At 32.4% G+C, this 18,647-nt stretch overlaps 3 protein-coding genes and 1 long non-coding RNA gene across 7 annotated transcripts; 3 read left to right on the top strand and 1 right to left on the bottom strand.

Annotated features, from left to right (window-relative positions):
* Window positions 1–5,552: 5,552 nt before the first annotated feature.
* Window positions 5,553–5,966, bottom strand: LOC139860398 (uncharacterized). Its single transcript, XM_071849160.1, has one exon. The coding sequence runs from the start codon at window positions 5,964–5,966 to the stop codon at window positions 5,553–5,555; it is 414 nt and encodes a 137-aa protein (XP_071705261.1).
* A 922-nt stretch (window positions 5,967–6,888) lies between these two features.
* Window positions 6,889–10,096, top strand: LOC139857659 (mitochondrial carnitine/acylcarnitine carrier-like protein). 4 transcript variants are annotated; one of them, XM_071846481.1, is made up of 4 exons: window positions 6,889–7,038; window positions 7,469–7,527; window positions 8,261–8,652; window positions 9,493–10,096. In XM_071846481.1, exons 3-4 carry the CDS (start codon window positions 8,261–8,263, stop codon window positions 10,007–10,009), a joined length of 909 nt encoding a protein of 302 aa, XP_071702582.1. In that variant the 5' UTR covers window positions 6,889–7,038; window positions 7,469–7,527; the 3' UTR covers window positions 10,010–10,096. The 4 variants fall into 4 exon arrangements, with proteins under 4 accessions (XP_071702582.1, XP_071702584.1, XP_071702583.1 ...); XM_071846483.1 differs by lacking the exon at window positions 6,889–7,038 and adding an exon at window positions 7,084–7,288; XM_071846482.1 differs by lacking the exon at window positions 6,889–7,038 and adding an exon at window positions 7,084–7,372.
* Window positions 10,097–10,948: 852 nt separating this feature from the next.
* Window positions 10,949–12,010, top strand: LOC139858033 (uncharacterized). The gene is made up of 3 exons (XR_011762789.1): window positions 10,949–11,075; window positions 11,173–11,346; window positions 11,898–12,010. It is a non-coding gene; the product is annotated as an uncharacterized lncRNA (long non-coding RNA).
* A 1,590-nt stretch (window positions 12,011–13,600) lies between these two features.
* LOC139857707 (ubiquitin carboxyl-terminal hydrolase 21-like) lies at window positions 13,601–18,094 on the top strand. The gene is made up of 8 exons (XM_071846533.1): window positions 13,601–14,131; window positions 14,811–14,931; window positions 15,093–15,203; window positions 15,344–15,516; window positions 15,646–15,984; window positions 16,077–16,199; window positions 16,308–16,773; window positions 17,373–18,094. Exons 1-8 carry the CDS (start codon window positions 13,691–13,693, stop codon window positions 17,684–17,686), a joined length of 2,088 nt encoding a protein of 695 aa, XP_071702634.1. The 5' UTR covers window positions 13,601–13,690; the 3' UTR covers window positions 17,687–18,094.
* Window positions 18,095–18,647: the final 553 nt, after the last annotated feature.

The raw sequence follows: 18,647 nt of genomic DNA, 5'->3' as shown, positions 1-18,647 counted from the left end.
TGCTATTACAATTTCTCTCTTAGAACGTTAGTCATGTTCATTCGAAACTTCATACTTACAAATTCTTGACCATTTTTCGCTTGACTTAAAGTCGGGAAGAGAAAACAAGAGGATTGAACTTCAAAATATAAAGGAAACAAAGAGGGTGAATTTATAGGAAATATCAGACAGAGTAATCAAGGCAGATCATCGTATTTAATTATAGAGATCTTAATTTCCTTATTCGTCGAAGAATCAAATCTCTTAGATTTCGGAGATTTTCTTTAAATCCCTGAATTCCGGAATTGAAATGTGACTCCATCAAAAGTTAAGACGAATCTCTATTTCGTAAATTCACCCTTTTGTGATAGCTTCATTCGTACTCTTCGAATAGTCGAATTGTTTTATCCATATTACTCAATGATGATAAAACTCTATTTATCAACTCATATTCGTCATGAAAACATTTTTATTGTTAGTCATGACCACCTCACTCAAATTGCAGGACGAAATTTCTTTAACGGGTAGGTACTGTGACGCCCCGAGAATTTCTGACCCAATTTAAACTTTAACTTTATATGATTTAATGTTTTCGACACGATAAACAAAGTCTGTAATGTTGAAACCTCAAAAACTTTGAACTGTGTTCATGTATTCATTTACCCTTCGACTACTCTCGACGATTCACGAACAATTAATTGTAAATAGATATGTGTGTATGTATATATAAATAATAGTTCAAAATATAATTTGAAGTATTATATGTTGTTGTTATTAAAAATTAATAAATTAAAAATAGGATATTATAATTATTATTTAAAATATATCTATATATATATAAATAAAGTATATTAAAAATAAATATTAAATGATTGTAATACTCGTTTGATGTTTCGATTGATATTAACCAAGTTAAATTCAAACATATATAATTTTAAAATAAACGGTGATCCGAAAATGAGTTCTATAAATTTTTGACTCAATAAAAAATGTATTTAGGAGCTATTTGTTTAATTTTAAAACTTTTTATATTTTACTTGAGGTTGGAAGTGAATAATTAATGTAATTTTTATTTCATAATTAATGAGAAAATTTTATACCATAATGACCAAAATAAATAGAAATAATTACTGTGAAAATTTGGGATTTTTCTGAAAGACTTTTATCTGCTACTAATTATCAACAGGATACGAAATAGTAGTCCGTGAAAACTGTGGGCAAAATACATTCACTTATATGTCACGAGAATTGAAGTATTATGTGATTACTGTGCCTAATTGATTAATTCGTTGGAATTCATTGTGCTTGATTTGTGATTATTCTTCACTGATATATATATATATATATATATATATATATATATATATATATATATATATATATATATATATATATATATATAATATACATATAATCGTAAATTGAGTTAAGAATCAAAATTTGTGATTGAACATCACTGTTGTTGATTGATCACTTTTACATTTAGAAAAATATATACATATGTGCATAATAGGCATAGACTTCACCACTTCTATTTAATCCACTATAATTCTGTTTCCCATTACAACTTGTAACCTGAATACCAAACTAAACCATTTTAGTTGCTGTCTTCTTAAGTACAAGTCTCCACCACCCATCGTTAAACGCCACCACAACTCACTCCATCAACACCAACGAACTCCCTTCCATCACCTCCGATGAACTACAACCACCACTCAACCATCAAGAAACACCTCAAACCCTCACCGCCATGAAAACTATCTTCATCGGTTGTCATCTCAAAACCAAACCCCATGTGACCAACTCTATAGCCATTATCATCGATTATACCCAAACCCGAACACCAAGATGTTGCTATTACTATTATGTTCGACTATCAACCACCATTTCCACCATTTGAACCACCCTACAATCATGTTACCCTACCACCTGGAAAACAGCCAAACACCGCCCACTATCATTACCATGAAACGCCACCCTTCACTATTAACCTTCAACCCAATTACACCGTAAACCACCACCAACTATCTATCTCTTTTCTCTCTATTATATTTCGTGAATCCACTAAACCCTCACCACCGTGATTGAGGGAACCACTACCGCTGTTTCAATTCTATTGAGTTCAACCATCAGCAACTAGGCTGCTGTTGTTGCAAACTGCAAACCACCATTTAAAATATTTCAAGACGTTTAAGGCCCATGCTAATGTGTTATGATGATGTAAGATGATGAGTGCAACAATGATGATAAGGTTACTACTGCTGTGTTTTACTTCTTTTTCTTTCCGTTTCTATACCGCTGTTACAACCATAACACCCATCATTAAACCCATATGAACTAAACCATCGCCACTTTCTTCTGAAAATTGTTGGCTTTTGTTTTTGCGTTTGAACGAGACCAGAACACCATGGGAAATCATTTCATTTACCATGATGGACCGATAAATTAATCTTGCAAATTTATAAATTATTGTCACTTTTTCTTTTCCTTAATTGGCCGACAAACATTGTCAAGTTAACCCCACTTGTGTTATCAATAAATATAGAAATTGAAATGCAGTAGGACCGGAACTTTGGGTTGATGATATGGATTGTGAATTTGTTTTTGCAAGTTGGATTTATATTAAATGTTGGACCTTGACATGGTAAATAATATTATTGGACCATGATTCTTATTGGACTTATATGTTGGGTCGTATATATATACATGAAATTGATGATCATGATTTCGATTATGATAAAGATTAGGATAGATGATAATATGGTTTAATGATAATAAAGGTGATGAGTTTAGAATGAGAATAATTAGGTATATTGATGATTCGATGAGATTGATAATGAAATGATGAGATTATTATGTGATGAAAAAGATGATGATACGGGTTAAGAATGACAGTGATGATGACTAAATGATGATGATAATGTAAGATGTACATATGATTATGATAATAATGGTGAAGAATGAAGATGATGTCATGATGGGTTGACGATGATTAGAAAACAGCATCGTTATACGAGAGGTCTCGGGTTCGAGTCCGGGCTATGGCACTTAAACGAGAGGTCTCGGGAAGAATGTACAGCATCGTTTAATGGGAAGAATGTACAGAAAGAAGTAGATAGAACGATGGTTAAGGGAGTTTGTGGTTAAACAAGAGGTCTCGGGTTCGAGTCCGGGTTATGGCACTTATTTTTTAGGATTGCTTGAAGGTAGTCTCCTTTTATATTATTATTATTATTATTATTATTATTATTATTATTATTATTATTATTATTATTATTATTATTATTATTATTATTATTATTATTATTATTATTATTATTATTATTATTATTTCTATAACTATTATTAATATTATTATTAGCATTATCATTAATAACATAAGTATTAGTATTATTATTATTATTATCATTATAGTTATTAATATAAATATTAAAATCATTATTATTATTATTATTATTATCAATATTAGTAAAAACATTATTATTATAGATATTATAGATATTATTATTATTATTATTATTATTATTACTACTATTATTATTATTATTATTATTATTATTAAAAATATTAAAATTTTCATTTTTATTATTGTTATCATTTTTATTATTATTATCCGTAGTAGAAAAATTATCATTTTTATCAAAATTATTATTATTATTTTGACATTAATATTATTATTTTAATATTATTATTATTATCATTTTAATTAATACTAGTATCATTATTATTATTATTATTATTATCATAATAACTATTATTATTATCATTATTATAAAATGAAACAACTTTTATTTTATCATATAACTATTAATTATATAAAACCATATTTAATATTTTTATAGTAATATTTATTTAAAGTATATTAAGTAAATGTAATTAATAAGGTTATAAATGAAACACATAATTAAAATAACAATTAATTCACTAATAATATATAAATTTGTTCGATTACGATTATATGTGTTAATATATATAATGATATAGGTTCGTGAATCCGAGGCCAACCCTGCATTGTTCAGTATCGTCGTATGAATATTTTTACTACAAAATATTGTAGAGTGAGTTTCATTTGCTCCCTTTTTAAATGCTTTTGCAATATATATTTTTGGGACTGAGAATACATGCGCTTTTATAAATGTTTGACGAGATAGACACAAGTAATTGAAACTACATTCTATGGTTGAATGATCGAAGCCGAATATGCCCCTTTTTGCTTGGTAACCTAAGAATTAGTAAACCAGTCTACTAATTGACGCGAATACTAAAGATAGATCTATTGGGCCCAACAAACCCCATCCGTTGTAGCGGATGCTTTAGTACTTCGAGTTTTTTTATATCATGTCCGATGGATGTCCTGGAATGATGGGGATATTCTTATATGCATCTTGTTAATGTCGGTGGTTACCAGGTGTTCAATCCATATGAATGATTTTTGTCTCTATGTATGGGATGTATATTTATGAGAAATGGAAACGAAAATCTTGTGGTCTATTAAAATTATGGAAATGATCGATTATGATAAACTAATGAACTCACCAACCTTTTGGTTGACACTTTAAAGCATGTTTATTCTCAGGTATGAAAGAAATCTTCCGCTGTACATTTGCTCATTTTAGAGATATTACTTGGAGTCATTCATGACATATTTCAAAAGACGTTGCATTCGAGTCGTTGAGTTCATCAAGAATATTATTAAGTCAATTATAGTTGGATATATTATGAAATGGTATGTATGTCGTCAACTTTCGATGAAATGAAAGTTTGTCTTTTAGAAACGAATGCAATGTTTGTAAAATGTATCATATAGAGGTCAAGTACCTCGCGATGTAACCAAATGTAATGTATTCGTCCAGATGGATTAGGACGGGTCTCTACAACACAGTGAGTCAGCGTGACAAGTTCAGTGTTTATGTGGCAAGTACTGGGTCCGCCGCGAGACACAACATGAGTTTACGTGTAACAGTTTGCGATGGCAAAAAAAATTATAAATAAAAATGTTAAATTTTTACACTCCAATTAGAACTGAGTTAACTAGTTAGGAAAAGATGGGCCATGAGCAACTCATCAGTAAAAGAAATTTTTCGACTTGATACGCAATTTTTAGTCATGATCAATGACTTTTGTTCTCGACTTGAAATTTCCGAGCATGACCGAGTCAAGACCTAGAAATTTGTGGTGGTCATATACATTTTTCCTCAATAACCCATAAATTGTTGGTCGCTTCTTACTCATCCATGTGTGTAGAGAACACCAACAGCACGGTGAGTGTACTCCGCCGCCCTCACATGCCATAACTTTCTTTGTGATGTACTTTGTGTTGTTTCAACATTTTTCATGAAGATGTTCTATTGTAGGAAGAAGTTTGAGAATATGCAATCCATCATGATAGGAAATTGGTAATAGTCAAAAGTGATTTTAGAATGGTGTACAATTTTTTTTTTAACGGCTGTATTTTATAAAAGGCTAGCAAGACGCTAAAGCCTAAAAAGAGACATTACAACAAGGAAACAAATAAATAATGAATTGAAAAACAAAAACATAAACAACAAAAAGAATTACAAAGGATTACAAAGTCAGGTATTCCAGGTAGGAGCAAGTTTGGATCTTGCTTGAAGCCATGAAAATGAGGAAAGCCTGATTTTGTCGAAGAGATCACGCTCTTTAATAGCTCCATTTTCGTGTAGAGTGTCATTCCGATACCTCCAAATCCACCATAAACAAGCAGCAACTATACTATATAACCTCACCTTATTTGAAGTAGACCCGGTATACGAGTCCATCCAAATGAAAAAGTCTTCAACTGTAATAATGGTAGGCCAAGTAACAGCAGTCCACACTCTGATCCGTCTCCAAATCATGTTCGCAACATAACAAAAAATGAAAGTATGGTCTCTAGAATCTCCACCAACATAACAAATTGGACAAATGATGGTGTTAATGTCAAAACCCTTGAAGGCCAAGTTGACTCGAGAAGGTAATCGGTCCATGATTAAGCGCCAAATGAAAATGTTAATCTTCAATGGAATGAATTTACTCCAACGTGTCTGGTAGCTAGAAGAAGGAAGCGTGATGTCTGGTGTACAATATAACCTTTTAAATTACAAAATATATTGATATAGTTATGAAATGGTAAATATAATTGATGTAGTGATAATGCAGTTAAACAAAACAAGTGACACAGTGATAAAAAAGTGTTATATTCACCAAATTTTGTCACATTAGGTGTGTTTGGATGAAACTAGCTGGAGCTAGAGCTTGTAGTTGGAGTTGTAGCTTATGAAATATAGCTAGAGCTGAAACTTATTTTTGAAGCTGATAGTTAGAGCTTATTATTTTCTTATAAATGTTTGGTAACTAACTAAAGCTTATTTTTCAATTCACAAGTTTTTTTTCTTTATAAACTACTATGTCGAGCTTCTTTTTTAAGAGCTATGAATTTCATAAAGTATGTCTACCAAACGAAGCTTATGACTTAGAATTTATTAATTTCATAAGTTCAAACTCTTATAAACGACCATAAACTCCAAGACGCTGGTGCACCAAACACATCCATTGTGACGAATCAAATAGGAAGATGATATTTCCAACATTAGTTTTACTTCTTCCACCACAATTTCATATTTTTTTTAACCAAAATATCCCTTAATAAATTATAATAAAAAGTTTTACAAAATTTGTATAAGCTTATTATTAAAAGCAGTTTAGACAATTTAACTAAAAGAAGTAAAAGTACATGGTGAAAATATCAATTCCCAATCAAAAATAGAAATGTGTTCTACTACTCATCACCAAAAACCGTTGTGACGAATCAAAAAATAAAAATGTGTTCTACTACTCCTTACCAAAATATCTAAGGGAAATATTGAAATTTTACTGGTAAAGAATGACAATCATCCCACTCACCAAATTTTGCCACATTGTGACGAATCTTTGGTGTTCGACAGCCATTCATGACCTACAACAATTGCGCTCTTATTATTTATTAAAAAATTTACTAAAAAATCGGATATTAATCGGTGAATCTTGTCCTCAATTCCTCTGCTTTTCTCTGTTTCACAGGTTCAAATCTCTTTTCTTCTCTTCTCTTCTCGTTAAACATATATACATACATCTCTGTATCTATCACCAAACACAATCCTATATCTCTTTGTGGCTCTCATGTATTCAAGATTTCAATTTCAAACATACCCATTTGCCCCATTTGATTCTTTAACTATTAACCCTGTCTATTCCTTAAAAAAGATTCCATTTTTAAAAGATTCATACATTGGATGATAATGGTGATTCACCAATAAAGTATACCCATTTGGTATTTTTCTTCTTTATCATATTCTGTTAGCTTCTGTTATGATGATTGAAGAAAAGTTGCAATCTTGTTGAATGCCCACTACGAGTATTTGCTGAATTTTCCTTTTTTTCTTTTTTGTGTTCATTTTGTGTCATTGTTCAAGTAATTTAATCAAATTATTATTTTTATATATTATTTCAGATAGAATATTTTCTCAGGTGATCCTTTCTCTAGTGGTTTTATCGAATTATCTGTGAAAGGTATGATTTTTAATAGCCTTTTTCCTTCATCTTTAAATAGATGAAAATAAATTATCTTTCCTGTATCAGTTTATGCATTTTTGTTAATAAGGTGATGAAGTTATTTTTTTGGTTTGCAATATGTAATTGTGATCTTTTTACATGATTTAATGATCCAATAGGGCTTTATTTGAGAGTGGACCAAAATATTTACTTCGAATTTTGGAATATTTGTTGAACTTAGTTATTTTGATTAAGTGCCTTGTGCAATCAAACAATCCACATTTGCCTTTTTGCTTAAAATTAGTTGGATGTCAGGTTTTAAATTAGTACTCCCTCACATAGATAGATACGTTATTATTACTATGTACTTTTTGTTCATCTGACAGTAAGAATTTTACCAGTACATTTTATCTACATTTATTTTTACATGGCATAAAGTGAGTGTATAAAAAAACTTTATATATTTATTGATATCTATCTATAGAAGTAGACAACCATAAAAGAATTCTGGACTATTTAAATGAGACAGAGTGTAAAGAAAGTTGCCAATACATTGAACTTGGACTATCACATTAGAAGTGTGTGATGAATACATTGAACCTGGACAAAATATAATCACAATGAAGTTTGATAACTAGCTAAATTATCAAAATCAATTTTTGGAACAGAGTTCTTGTCAACTTTGACCTTGCTAAAAAAGGACTTCACCTAAATAAGATATATTATATTAGTGACAGTTATAAATATGCAGATGGGTGATGTAGCAAAGGACTTAGCTGCAGGAACAGTTGGAGGGGTGGCCCAGTTGGTAGTTGGACACCCTTTTGATACCATCAAGGTCAAACTCCAAAGTCAACCTACTCCGTTACCGGGTCAACTCCCCAAATACTCCGGGGCAATAGATGCAGTTAAAAAGACATTGGCTGCTGAAGGTGCAGGTGGCTTATACAAAGGAATGGGGGCCCCACTTGCCACCGTAGCAGCATTCAATGCTCTATTGTTCTCTGTAAGGGGTCAAATGGAGACCATTTTGAGGTCCGCACCCGGTGCACCCTTGACCGTGAACCAGCAGGTGATTGCTGGAGCCGGTGCTGGGTTCGCAGTTTCCTTCTTGGCTACCCCAACCGAGTTAATCAAATGCAGGTCAGTACTTTAGACTACAAACCTTATTATGCCATTTTGACTTTTTAGGTCAAACGTATATGATCAATGATCTTACTTTTTGGTACTAAAATATGAGTTCGACTTTAGAAGTCAAAGGGTCTGAAAGAAATTAAACTTGATGTCTGTTTTATGATGCAATTTATGTCTTGAAATCTTGACTACAAACCTTATTATGCCATTTTGATTTTTTAGGTCAAACATATATGATCAATGATTTTATTTTTGGTAGTGAAATATGAGTTTGACATTAAAAGTTGAAGGGTATGAAAAAAATTAAAATTTTAAGCCTGTTTTATGATGCAACTTATGTCTTGAAATCTAGACGACAAATCTTATTATGCCATTTTGACTTTGCTGTTCAAACATATATTATCAATGATCTTACGCTTTGGTACTGAAATATGAGTTAGACTTTAAAAGTCAAAGGGTATGATAAAAATTAAAACTTGATGTCTAACGTATGACTCAACTTATTTCTTGAAATCTAGACTGCAAACCTTATCATACCATTTTGACTTGTTAGGTCAAACGTATATGATCAGTGATCTTACTTTTTTGTACTGTAATATGAGTTTGACTTTTAAAGTCAAAGCGTATGAAAAAAATTAAAACTTGATGTCTGTTTTATGATGAAACTTATTTCTTGAAATCTAGACTACAAACCTTATTATACCATTTTGACTTTTAGGTCAAACGTATATGATTAATAATCTTAGTTTTTGGTATTGAAATATGGGTTTGACTGTAAAAGTCAAAGGGTATGAAAAAAATTAAAACTTGATGTCTGTTTTATGACTCAACTTATTTCTTGAAATCTAGACTGCAGGCCCAAGGTTCAGGTTCGGCTGCAGTGGCGGAAGCTGGTGCAGCCGCCGCCAGAGTGGTCAAGTACGGCGGTCCAATAGATGTCGCTAAGCAAGTCCTTAAGTCCGAAGGTGGCATTAGAGGTTTATATAAAGGATTATTTCCCACATTTGCACGCGAGGTCCCTGGAAACGCAACAATGTTTGGTGTATACGAGGCTATAAAACAGTATATGGCTGGTGGGACCGATACTTCAGGGTTAGGCCGTGGTTCGTTAATGATGGCAGGTGGGTTAGCCGGTGGTGCATTTTGGGTTTCAGTTTACCCAACTGACGTTGTTAAGAGTGTGATCCAGATTGATGATTTTAAAAACCCGAAGTATTCAGGTTCGATTGATGCTTTTAAAAAGATTTTAAAAACTGAAGGCGTTGGTGGTTTGTATAAAGGTTTCGGGCCTGCAATGGCCCGAAGTATCCCAGCTAATGCTGCTTGCTTTTTAGCGTACGAAATTACCAAGTCGAGCTTGGGTTAAACGTATTCGAGTCATGATTTTTTAACATTCATTGTAATGAATAAATTTATCATTTTTAACTTATTGAAATAGTTTTCAGTTTCACTATGCTTGCTTCATGATCTTGGCTTAATTTTATGTCTATTATGTAAGCACCAAATGGTTATAATGATCAAGAAGGGCCTGCACGTTGAGAAAGGCTCGCACGTTGCTGCCGGAAATTGTTACGCTCTATAGCTAAAACCTAAAAAATGTATATAATAATACGAGTAGTAATAACAATTTATCATGTCAGCCTGACGTCAACAAAAAGATCTGAATACCACTTTTGATGAACAGTAAAATCGGGTATTAGGGTCATTTCAATGTAGAAATAGCTTATGCCTTGTGTACTACGGAGTATAACTTGTATCCTGCATCAGATTTGGTCAGCCTTTCCATAATGCAAAACTTAATAGTCTTTTTTTTCTTTTTTAAATTATATATTTTTATATTTATATATAATTGCCTTAAACAAGGCACAACTTTTTCACATAAATCTTTGATTCATTCTTATGACTGAGTATAACAAACTTTACCCTGAAAACTCTATTCATTTGGTCCAGTCAACAGAGAAAAAAGGGCAACTTTTACTCCTTTAGTAAGTGAAGGCACACATATATGAGTATATATATACACATTACCATATATAGATCAGTGTAGTTAAATTGTGCTTGTACAAAATGGTTAAAATGATTAAAATTGATGAGGAGTTGCAAGCTCACTCTTCACTGCCACTTCTTTCAAAACCCGATCGAATCGAATCTTTGGTTAGCTTATTTTCCACCCTTCATATTGTAATCGAAATAACTCATGACGATTGATTCTAGTTTATAATTGTCGTTTGTGAGTTAACTAAAAACGTTTTGTTACATTTGTGTAGATGAAGCATATCACAAGGAACCCGAATATATCAAGATGGCGTTATATTTTTTTGCTTGGTAAAAAGAATAATACAAGTGTACCGTTGAAGGCTGCGGTTGTTGAGGCTAACAACAAAAGTTACTTGCTTGATCGAATCGAGTCACTTGAAGATCGTCTTATTCAGGTATCATTTTCTTATATATATGCAAATGGTATTGAATAAAACACATTTTGTTTGTTTCGTTTTATGATCAAATTCCTTTTTTGGGACAAAAAATCAGCTTTCGTTAGAAATTGAAACACGAAGAACATCATGCGTTTCGACTGCAACAACAGGGCAATCTGGCCCACGGGAATTGCCGGTTTCTTCGTACCCGGTTTTTAACAATCCTAAGGCTAAATGCAAACGTGCATCTTCTGATATCCTTCCGATCAGTACTGGATGTGAATTGCAGGTAAGATCTTAAAGTTGAGGTACTTATAGTGTAACTTTATAAACTGTAAGGGTTTAAACAGCAATTCTCATGGTATCTTTAAGATAACATTTCCATCTCAAATATTTTAGTTACAAAAAAAGTAAAAAAAGTTGGTAAAAGTTGCTAGTGAATAATCAGTCGTGTAGTCAGTCAAATCGGATATTAGAGTCGGACGTTGATCAGCTTTGAATTTAACTGTATTTGATCAACTTTGACTGAATAATTAGACTTTACTTTATAAATTCGACTTTGACCGATTAAATTGAACTTCTGACAATTTTGACTCATTGAATCAGCCAAGTCAGACACTAGTTGGACTATCCTGGCTAGTTAGGGACTAAACGATCTTTACAACTTTAGATTAAAATAACAAATCTTGTACATACGCTATAAACTATTATTGTCATTAGAAACTTTTTCACTTTTTGCACCGTAAAAGTCTTTTTTTTACCATATTATCATTACATAAAATCGTGACTAATAAACCTTTACCTTAATAATTTACTGTTTAATATTGGTTTTGTGAACAGAATGGACCTGAAAATATTCAGCAAAAACAAAAGCAAAAGCGGAAGAAAGGAAACACACTCAAGAATGGAAATAAAAAAGCGCATAGTTGGCCACATTTGAAGTTATTAGGCTGCTAGTGTTTTTTTTAATCGAGAATTATTTTAATTTCACATCTTTAATCTTATGTTCTGGTTATCTATACATAAAATAAGAATTTCTTAAATAACATGCAACCACATTTTTCCGTCTTAAGCTCATCGATACAAATGTTAAGTGGCGCATTTTCAACTAAATTGTTGTTGAAGTAATATTTCGTGTAACAGATACAGTATATTTTGAAAGCATAAACCAAATTAAATTGAAAACGGCCTCACCTTTTTAATGGTTATTAACCACTTTAACGTATTTGCAAAGTGATCGTATCTTCATATGACATCACCTTCTAGAACTACTAATGCTTGGCTTGAGTGATATGAGATGGTATTCAACTTGGGGTACTGCTAACCCAGGTTCGATTCCCACTTCAAGATGGAAGTTTACAACCTTTGATGGTACTGTTAACATCGATGCGATTTGAGAAGGTCTTCAAGGGGTTTTTCCAACTTTCTATGATACTGCCAACATCGTCGAGCATTGAGTTTCCTCCTAACGCGTGTGTGGGTGACAGTTGAGAACGTTTGATATCGATTTCGTTGTTAAAAAACATTACCTTCTTGAACTTTGGGTTTAACAATCTTAAAAGATTCATTAGCCGAATATTTTACATGGTGAATGGTGATGGTGTGACGAGATATTTTTAAGGGTACATTAATGTGTCAAATATGATAGGAGAAAGGTAGATAGTAGGTTTCACTTTTTTTTCTTTCTTTCCTAATTAAGTTTTTATATTATTTAGTAGTATATTTTATGAGTTAAAACTAGAAATAGTTCATATATTTTCACTTTTGTTTTATTATAGGTTATATACTTCAAAAAATATTATTATATGTTAAAAACTTTCAAATTGTTTAGCTATGCAAACAAACCGTTACTGTTTACCGGATAAACCGGTTAAAATATCATTGACAAACAAATGTTCACAACAATAAATTACATATTTAGTTGTGAATAATATGAAATATTCGCATGTTCACAAAAACATCTGCACATTTGAACAAGAAATTATATATTTGATTATATAGTTAAATTCTAAGTTTTTTTTCAAAATATTTTGTGTTCAATCTTACCTCGCATCAACATTTAGGGTATGTTTCAAAGTTTTGTTTTGGAAATAAGTGAATGAAAATGAGAAGAAATTTAAAACAAATGATGTTCTTAGTTTTGATAGGAAAAAAAGTAAGAGAATAGATGTATGATTTTAGTATAGTTTTCTCTTTATCTTTTCATCTATTCATTTCAAAATGATTTTAGGATTCAAGTTATCTTCTATTCATTCTCGTTCTTCTCATTTCATTTCTTTTATAAAAATATTCTAGAACAAACTCTTATATAGTACTATGTGAATTCAACCTAGTCAAATTTGATAATTTTTTGAAATTTAATAGTAATCCCAGTTTTTGTTCAAAGTAAAAACTAAAGGCAAAGGTAACAAATATAAGCCAACTCAAAATACTAGTAATAACTGAATAAACGATTTTCACAAACTAAATAGAGAGCAATTTTCACATTCGCCCGCTTTTTTATCCCAAATATTTTCCCTCCCTCCCACCCCACCAAATTCAAAACCCTAATTTCCCCCAATTTTCACTATACCTCCAAATCCCCCTTTCAAAACTCCCAATTCTCGCCATCACCTCACCAATTTTCATCTCCGATGGCCGATTCTACTCAAATCTCATCTCCACCACCACAATCAGTTACTTCACACATAATCCCCCAAAATCCTACTCAAACCCTAGATCCTAATTCCGGCTACCGTCGTCCTAAAATCGATGTTCACGCTACTGCACATAAACTGTTCGATGAAATTTCACAACAAAATGAACAAAGTCCACCGGAGGATTCTAATTTAATGTCAACCGAACTTCTAGAAGATTCCGACGAACCGTTGCTGTATCCTTCAGTAGCTGCTGAAGCAAATGATGGTAATAATAATAATAATAATAATAATAATAATAATAATAATACTGATGATGAGACTGATGCTTGGATTTCGTGTAATCAAACTGAACCGGAGGTGTACAAACCGTTTCCGTCAGTTACATCAAGTTCGTCGGCTTGGTATGAAGATGTTTATGAGAAGCCGTCTATGGTGGTATGGTATCTGTATCTATTTATTTCATCTATGTTAATTAGCTATCGAAATAGTTTAATGTTAATCTAGGTAATAATTATAACTCTTGTACAGATTTATTATTGCTTCTATATTAAACTGAAAATTTTAATTGAATTTATTTGCATTTTGATTAATAGATGCTTCGATGTTAGTGTTGTTTCTCTATGATTTTAGATTTTGTAGTTTAGTATTTATTGGAAATCAGTTAATTCAGTTATTAAAGTAGATAGTGTTTATATGAACTGTTGATTTTTTATTTTTATTTTTTAAATCTGGAAATGAAGTTAAAATCAAATTTTGGATACGGCAATAAATCCTTTTTACTGCTAGTGCTATTTACCTACACTCTTATAGTAGTGTTGGAAGCTGAATTTACTATTTAAATACACTGTTTTTAATATATTTTAATTAAAAGCATTCATGTAGTTACTGAAATAATTGAAATATCAAAAATTTATTCCATTTTTTAGAGTGTACTAGTCGTTTTAAATTTGTGATTATGGTAGAAAATTACTCATGTTCTTTTGTTGAAGTTCAATACGAATATCATTTTTGTATTTCTTATAATCAATCTACCACTAGTTTGTTTTTTTTAATGCAATGTATAAGTTGTTTAGGATATGTTTTTTTTATCTTATCATTGCTTGATTTCTTACAGGGTGCGGGGCTTGCCAATCTTGGCAACACTTGTTTTTTTAATGCAGTTATGCAGTGTTTTACACACTCTGTGTTACTCGTTCAGGGTCTCTATAGGCTCACACATCCGACACCTTGCGATTGTACGTCCTAAAGCTTCCTTTTCTTTTATACTTGTTGAACTTGGCTTCGTTTTTCAGTTATGACCTTGGATTTATTTAAACACTTGATATTGGATATTTATGATTGTTATTCATATTAGAATGTTATGCGAAGTGTATGATTTCAACGTTTGGGTTTGCAGGTAGCAATGAAAGGTTTTGCTTGATCTGTGTTTTGCGGGAACAGATTGAACTTTCACTATCATCATCTGGAAAAACCATCTTCCCGTGCAAGTTTGTTGACAATTTGAGTTGTATCCTTGAATTCGTTATTTTTTGTTACAAATTATAGGTTTTATCTTCATATATCTTGAACCCTAAATTACTTGGTTAAGTTTTGTTTATTAACACACTTATTTGTTACATATGTAATCCTTGACCACATGAATTTTAGATTTTTCATCCTCGTTCCAAAAATATCAACAGGAAGATGCTCACGAATTCTTGCAATGCTTTTTGGATAGACTTGAAAGCTCTTTAAATAATTTAAAAACGAAGGATGCTGATTTATCATCACAAAATGACAATTTAGTCAAACAAGTCTTCGGAGGTCGTGTTATTAGCAAAGTAAGACTTTAATTTTTCATTGAATATACTAAATATCAAGATATCTGTATATGATTTTTCTGATTCTTTGTTTGTTTCTTTTTTTCTTTTTTTTCTTTCTGTTTTTCTGTTTTTCCGTATGGATTTCAGTTAAGGTGTTGCAATTGCAATTACATATCTGATACCTATGAGCCATCAGTTGACCTGAGCTTGGAGATTGAAGATGCCAATAGTCTTTTAACTGCCCTCGACTCATTCACAAAAGTTGAACATATTGAAGATGAAGAGATGAAGTTTACATGTGACCAGTGTAAACAAAAGGTGTCTGTTGACAAACAGCTTATGTTGGATCAAACACCTCCTATATGTGCTTTCCATTTGAAAAGATTTAAAAACGAAGGATCCCATGTTGAGAAAATCGACAAACATGTCGAATTTCCTCTCGAGTTGGACTTGCACGCTTACACCTGCGGAAGTCAAAGTGACAATGTGAGTTAGTTCTACCTGTTCATAGGTTTTTTTTTTCTTTCCATTTCTTGTATTTTTTCTTATCATTTTTTTTTTGTTTTTATTTTCAACAGGTGGATTTAAAATATGAACTATATGCAGTTGTTGTACATGCAGCCTTCACGTCTACTTGTGGTCATTATTATTGTTATATCCGTTGTGCACCTGATACATGGTACAAGTTTGATGACAGAAAGGTAATAAACATATCACATATTAATAGTTTTTTATTTTATTTTATTTATTTACTTATTTTTTTAAGTGTTTCTTGAAAATTGACTTTGATTATAATTTGCTTTTGATAGGTGACTAGGGTTTTAGAAGCTCAAGTTCTTTCAGAGGAAGCATACGTATTGTTCTATGCAAAACAAGGCACAACGTGGTTTTCTAACTTTATGGAAACGTATAAACCTTCTTTGGATCTAAACTTATCAAACACTTCACCCAAATCCGTATTGGAGAATACGGATCACACTTCAACATCTCTTGACCCGCCAAATATTTATTCACATGATACAAATGCATCTAAAGTTCATTCTCCTCAACCTGACCCTGTGGTCCCACTCACACCAATTAATCACAATCTAAACGAAAATTCTTCACCAACTCTTAAAGAGTACGGGTCAAATGCTTCCACAATTGAAGTTCAGAGTAATTCGGGTGTTACTCCTACACACATATTAAAACCTACTTTTTCTGTTGACCAAGTGATAACTCCATCAACGCCACCTCGTTCTCCTGGACTTGATTTTTCTGATGACGAGAACACAGGTGATTTAACTTCATTTTTGTGTTTTTATGATAACCCTAAATTAGCGTTGTAAACGATGTCTGTTGATGCGTCTGTTGTGATGCCCGTTATGGCGTTTTAGGTGACTAGCCCTTCTCGACCTGGCACCGTCTTCTAATAAGTCGGTCAACCGGTCAAAACTCATGTCAAATGCGGGAAAGGTCGGGTCAATGCCGGTCAAAAAGTCAAAAATTGGTTAAAATCGGTCAAAAGTCAGTCAAATCGATCAAAATTGACGTAGTTTGGTGTTACTTTTTTTGTATTTTATTAACGATAATAACGATTATAGGTACAAACTGGGCAATTGAGGTTTTTTTGGCTTTAAAACACACATCTGTGTGTGTGTTTATGCGTGTGTGTGTGTGTGTGTGTGTGTGTGTGTGTGTGTGTGTGTATGTGTATGTATAGAAGTCAATGTCGATCAATGTCTTTCTCAACCCACGTCTCGACCCCGTCTCGACGTTTTAAGGTCCTGACCGTCTCGACCATGTCTCGCGTCTTTTTCAACCTTGCCCTAAATTCTACCAGTGCTAATTTGGCATACATAAACTAATACAACGAATGGTGATGCGTTATTCAGAAGTGGTTTTTGCTGCAAAGCCTGAACAATTAAAACGTGTTGAGAAGCAATTAAACAAGAGACAAAGAAGCAAGGAAGTTGAGGATATTGGAAAACGTGAGGCGCTTAAACAATGTAAGAGGATGCCTAGTGCAAGAGGGAACTTGTTAATGGCTGCCTTAGTAGCAACATCAAAGAGTGAAAACGTAATGAATAAAAAAAGCAAGAAAATGACATCACCTTTAAGAAAAAACTTAAGCAAATCGAGCGACCGTGTTAGGCGTCATGATGCCTCAATCTCTCGTAATTTGGGTGCGTATTCAGGTTTTCGCTGAATGAAGTTACCGATCTTAAAGTTTGGATTTTGAAGCCTTTTTGTTATCACAGATGGATACTTGATTACAGTGTTTTGGTGTAATCTGTTAGTTATAGTATTTGTTAATGTTAGTTTCTTTTTTTGTGAATGAGTAAGTCTGTAACTAGGTTACTGCATGTAACAACACTATTTGTATCGAACGTAGATGCATAGTGTTTGCCTTCAAAGTCCCAACTAGTATCAACTAACGGAGTATAAAAGATGAGTTTTTATTGCGATGGACTGATAGAGTCGCAACTGATAATGTAATGGTTGACTACTGGTTGTTGTGTTTGTACATGGCACATGGGTTGTCCTATGGTCCATATTTGGTCCGTGTTTTTTCCACCATACTATCTATCTTATCAATGTGAAACCAAATAGTTTTTGGGGTGTACTTCGCGTATCATTTCTGTTTATTCTGTTTATTTTATTTACAGTAGATAGATAGATAATAAGGGAAATGTCCAATGAAATGCAATTATTGTTAAATATAATTTCTTATAGTTTGATTTGGTTTTAACTGCAATTAAGCTGGATTAATATTGCGTGGTTTCTTTAAACTTGTCTACTACTCCCGTTTGACTACATTTTCAAGTAATTGGGTTATTTTAGCGGAAGAATTATGGGTACGCTATGAGTAACTAAGATATGGGCAAAAAAACCGGATCCAGATCCGATCCGAAGACCCGATCCGGAACCAGACACACCCAGAACCGGACACAGCAAAATCTGGCTCCGGATCCGAGATCCGATTCGGTTCCAACCGGATCCAGATTTTCACGCGACCCGGATTTTCTTCGGATATAAACCGGATTTTATCCGATCCGGTTTGGATCCGGATCCGATCCGGTTTTTCAAAAAAAATAGCCGTTTTTTTGCTGTTTTTTTTGCAGTTTGTGCCGTTTTTTTTTTTTGCATTTTTTTGAGTTTTTTTGACC

Source organism: Rutidosis leptorrhynchoides, chromosome 7 (genome assembly GCF_046630445.1).
Source record: "Rutidosis leptorrhynchoides isolate AG116_Rl617_1_P2 chromosome 7, CSIRO_AGI_Rlap_v1, whole genome shotgun sequence".
In the NCBI taxonomy this organism is placed as follows: domain Eukaryota; kingdom Viridiplantae; phylum Streptophyta; class Magnoliopsida; order Asterales; family Asteraceae; genus Rutidosis; species Rutidosis leptorrhynchoides.
The sequence above is the reverse complement of the archived record's forward strand: the minus strand, read 5'-3'. Positions and strand labels throughout refer to the sequence as shown.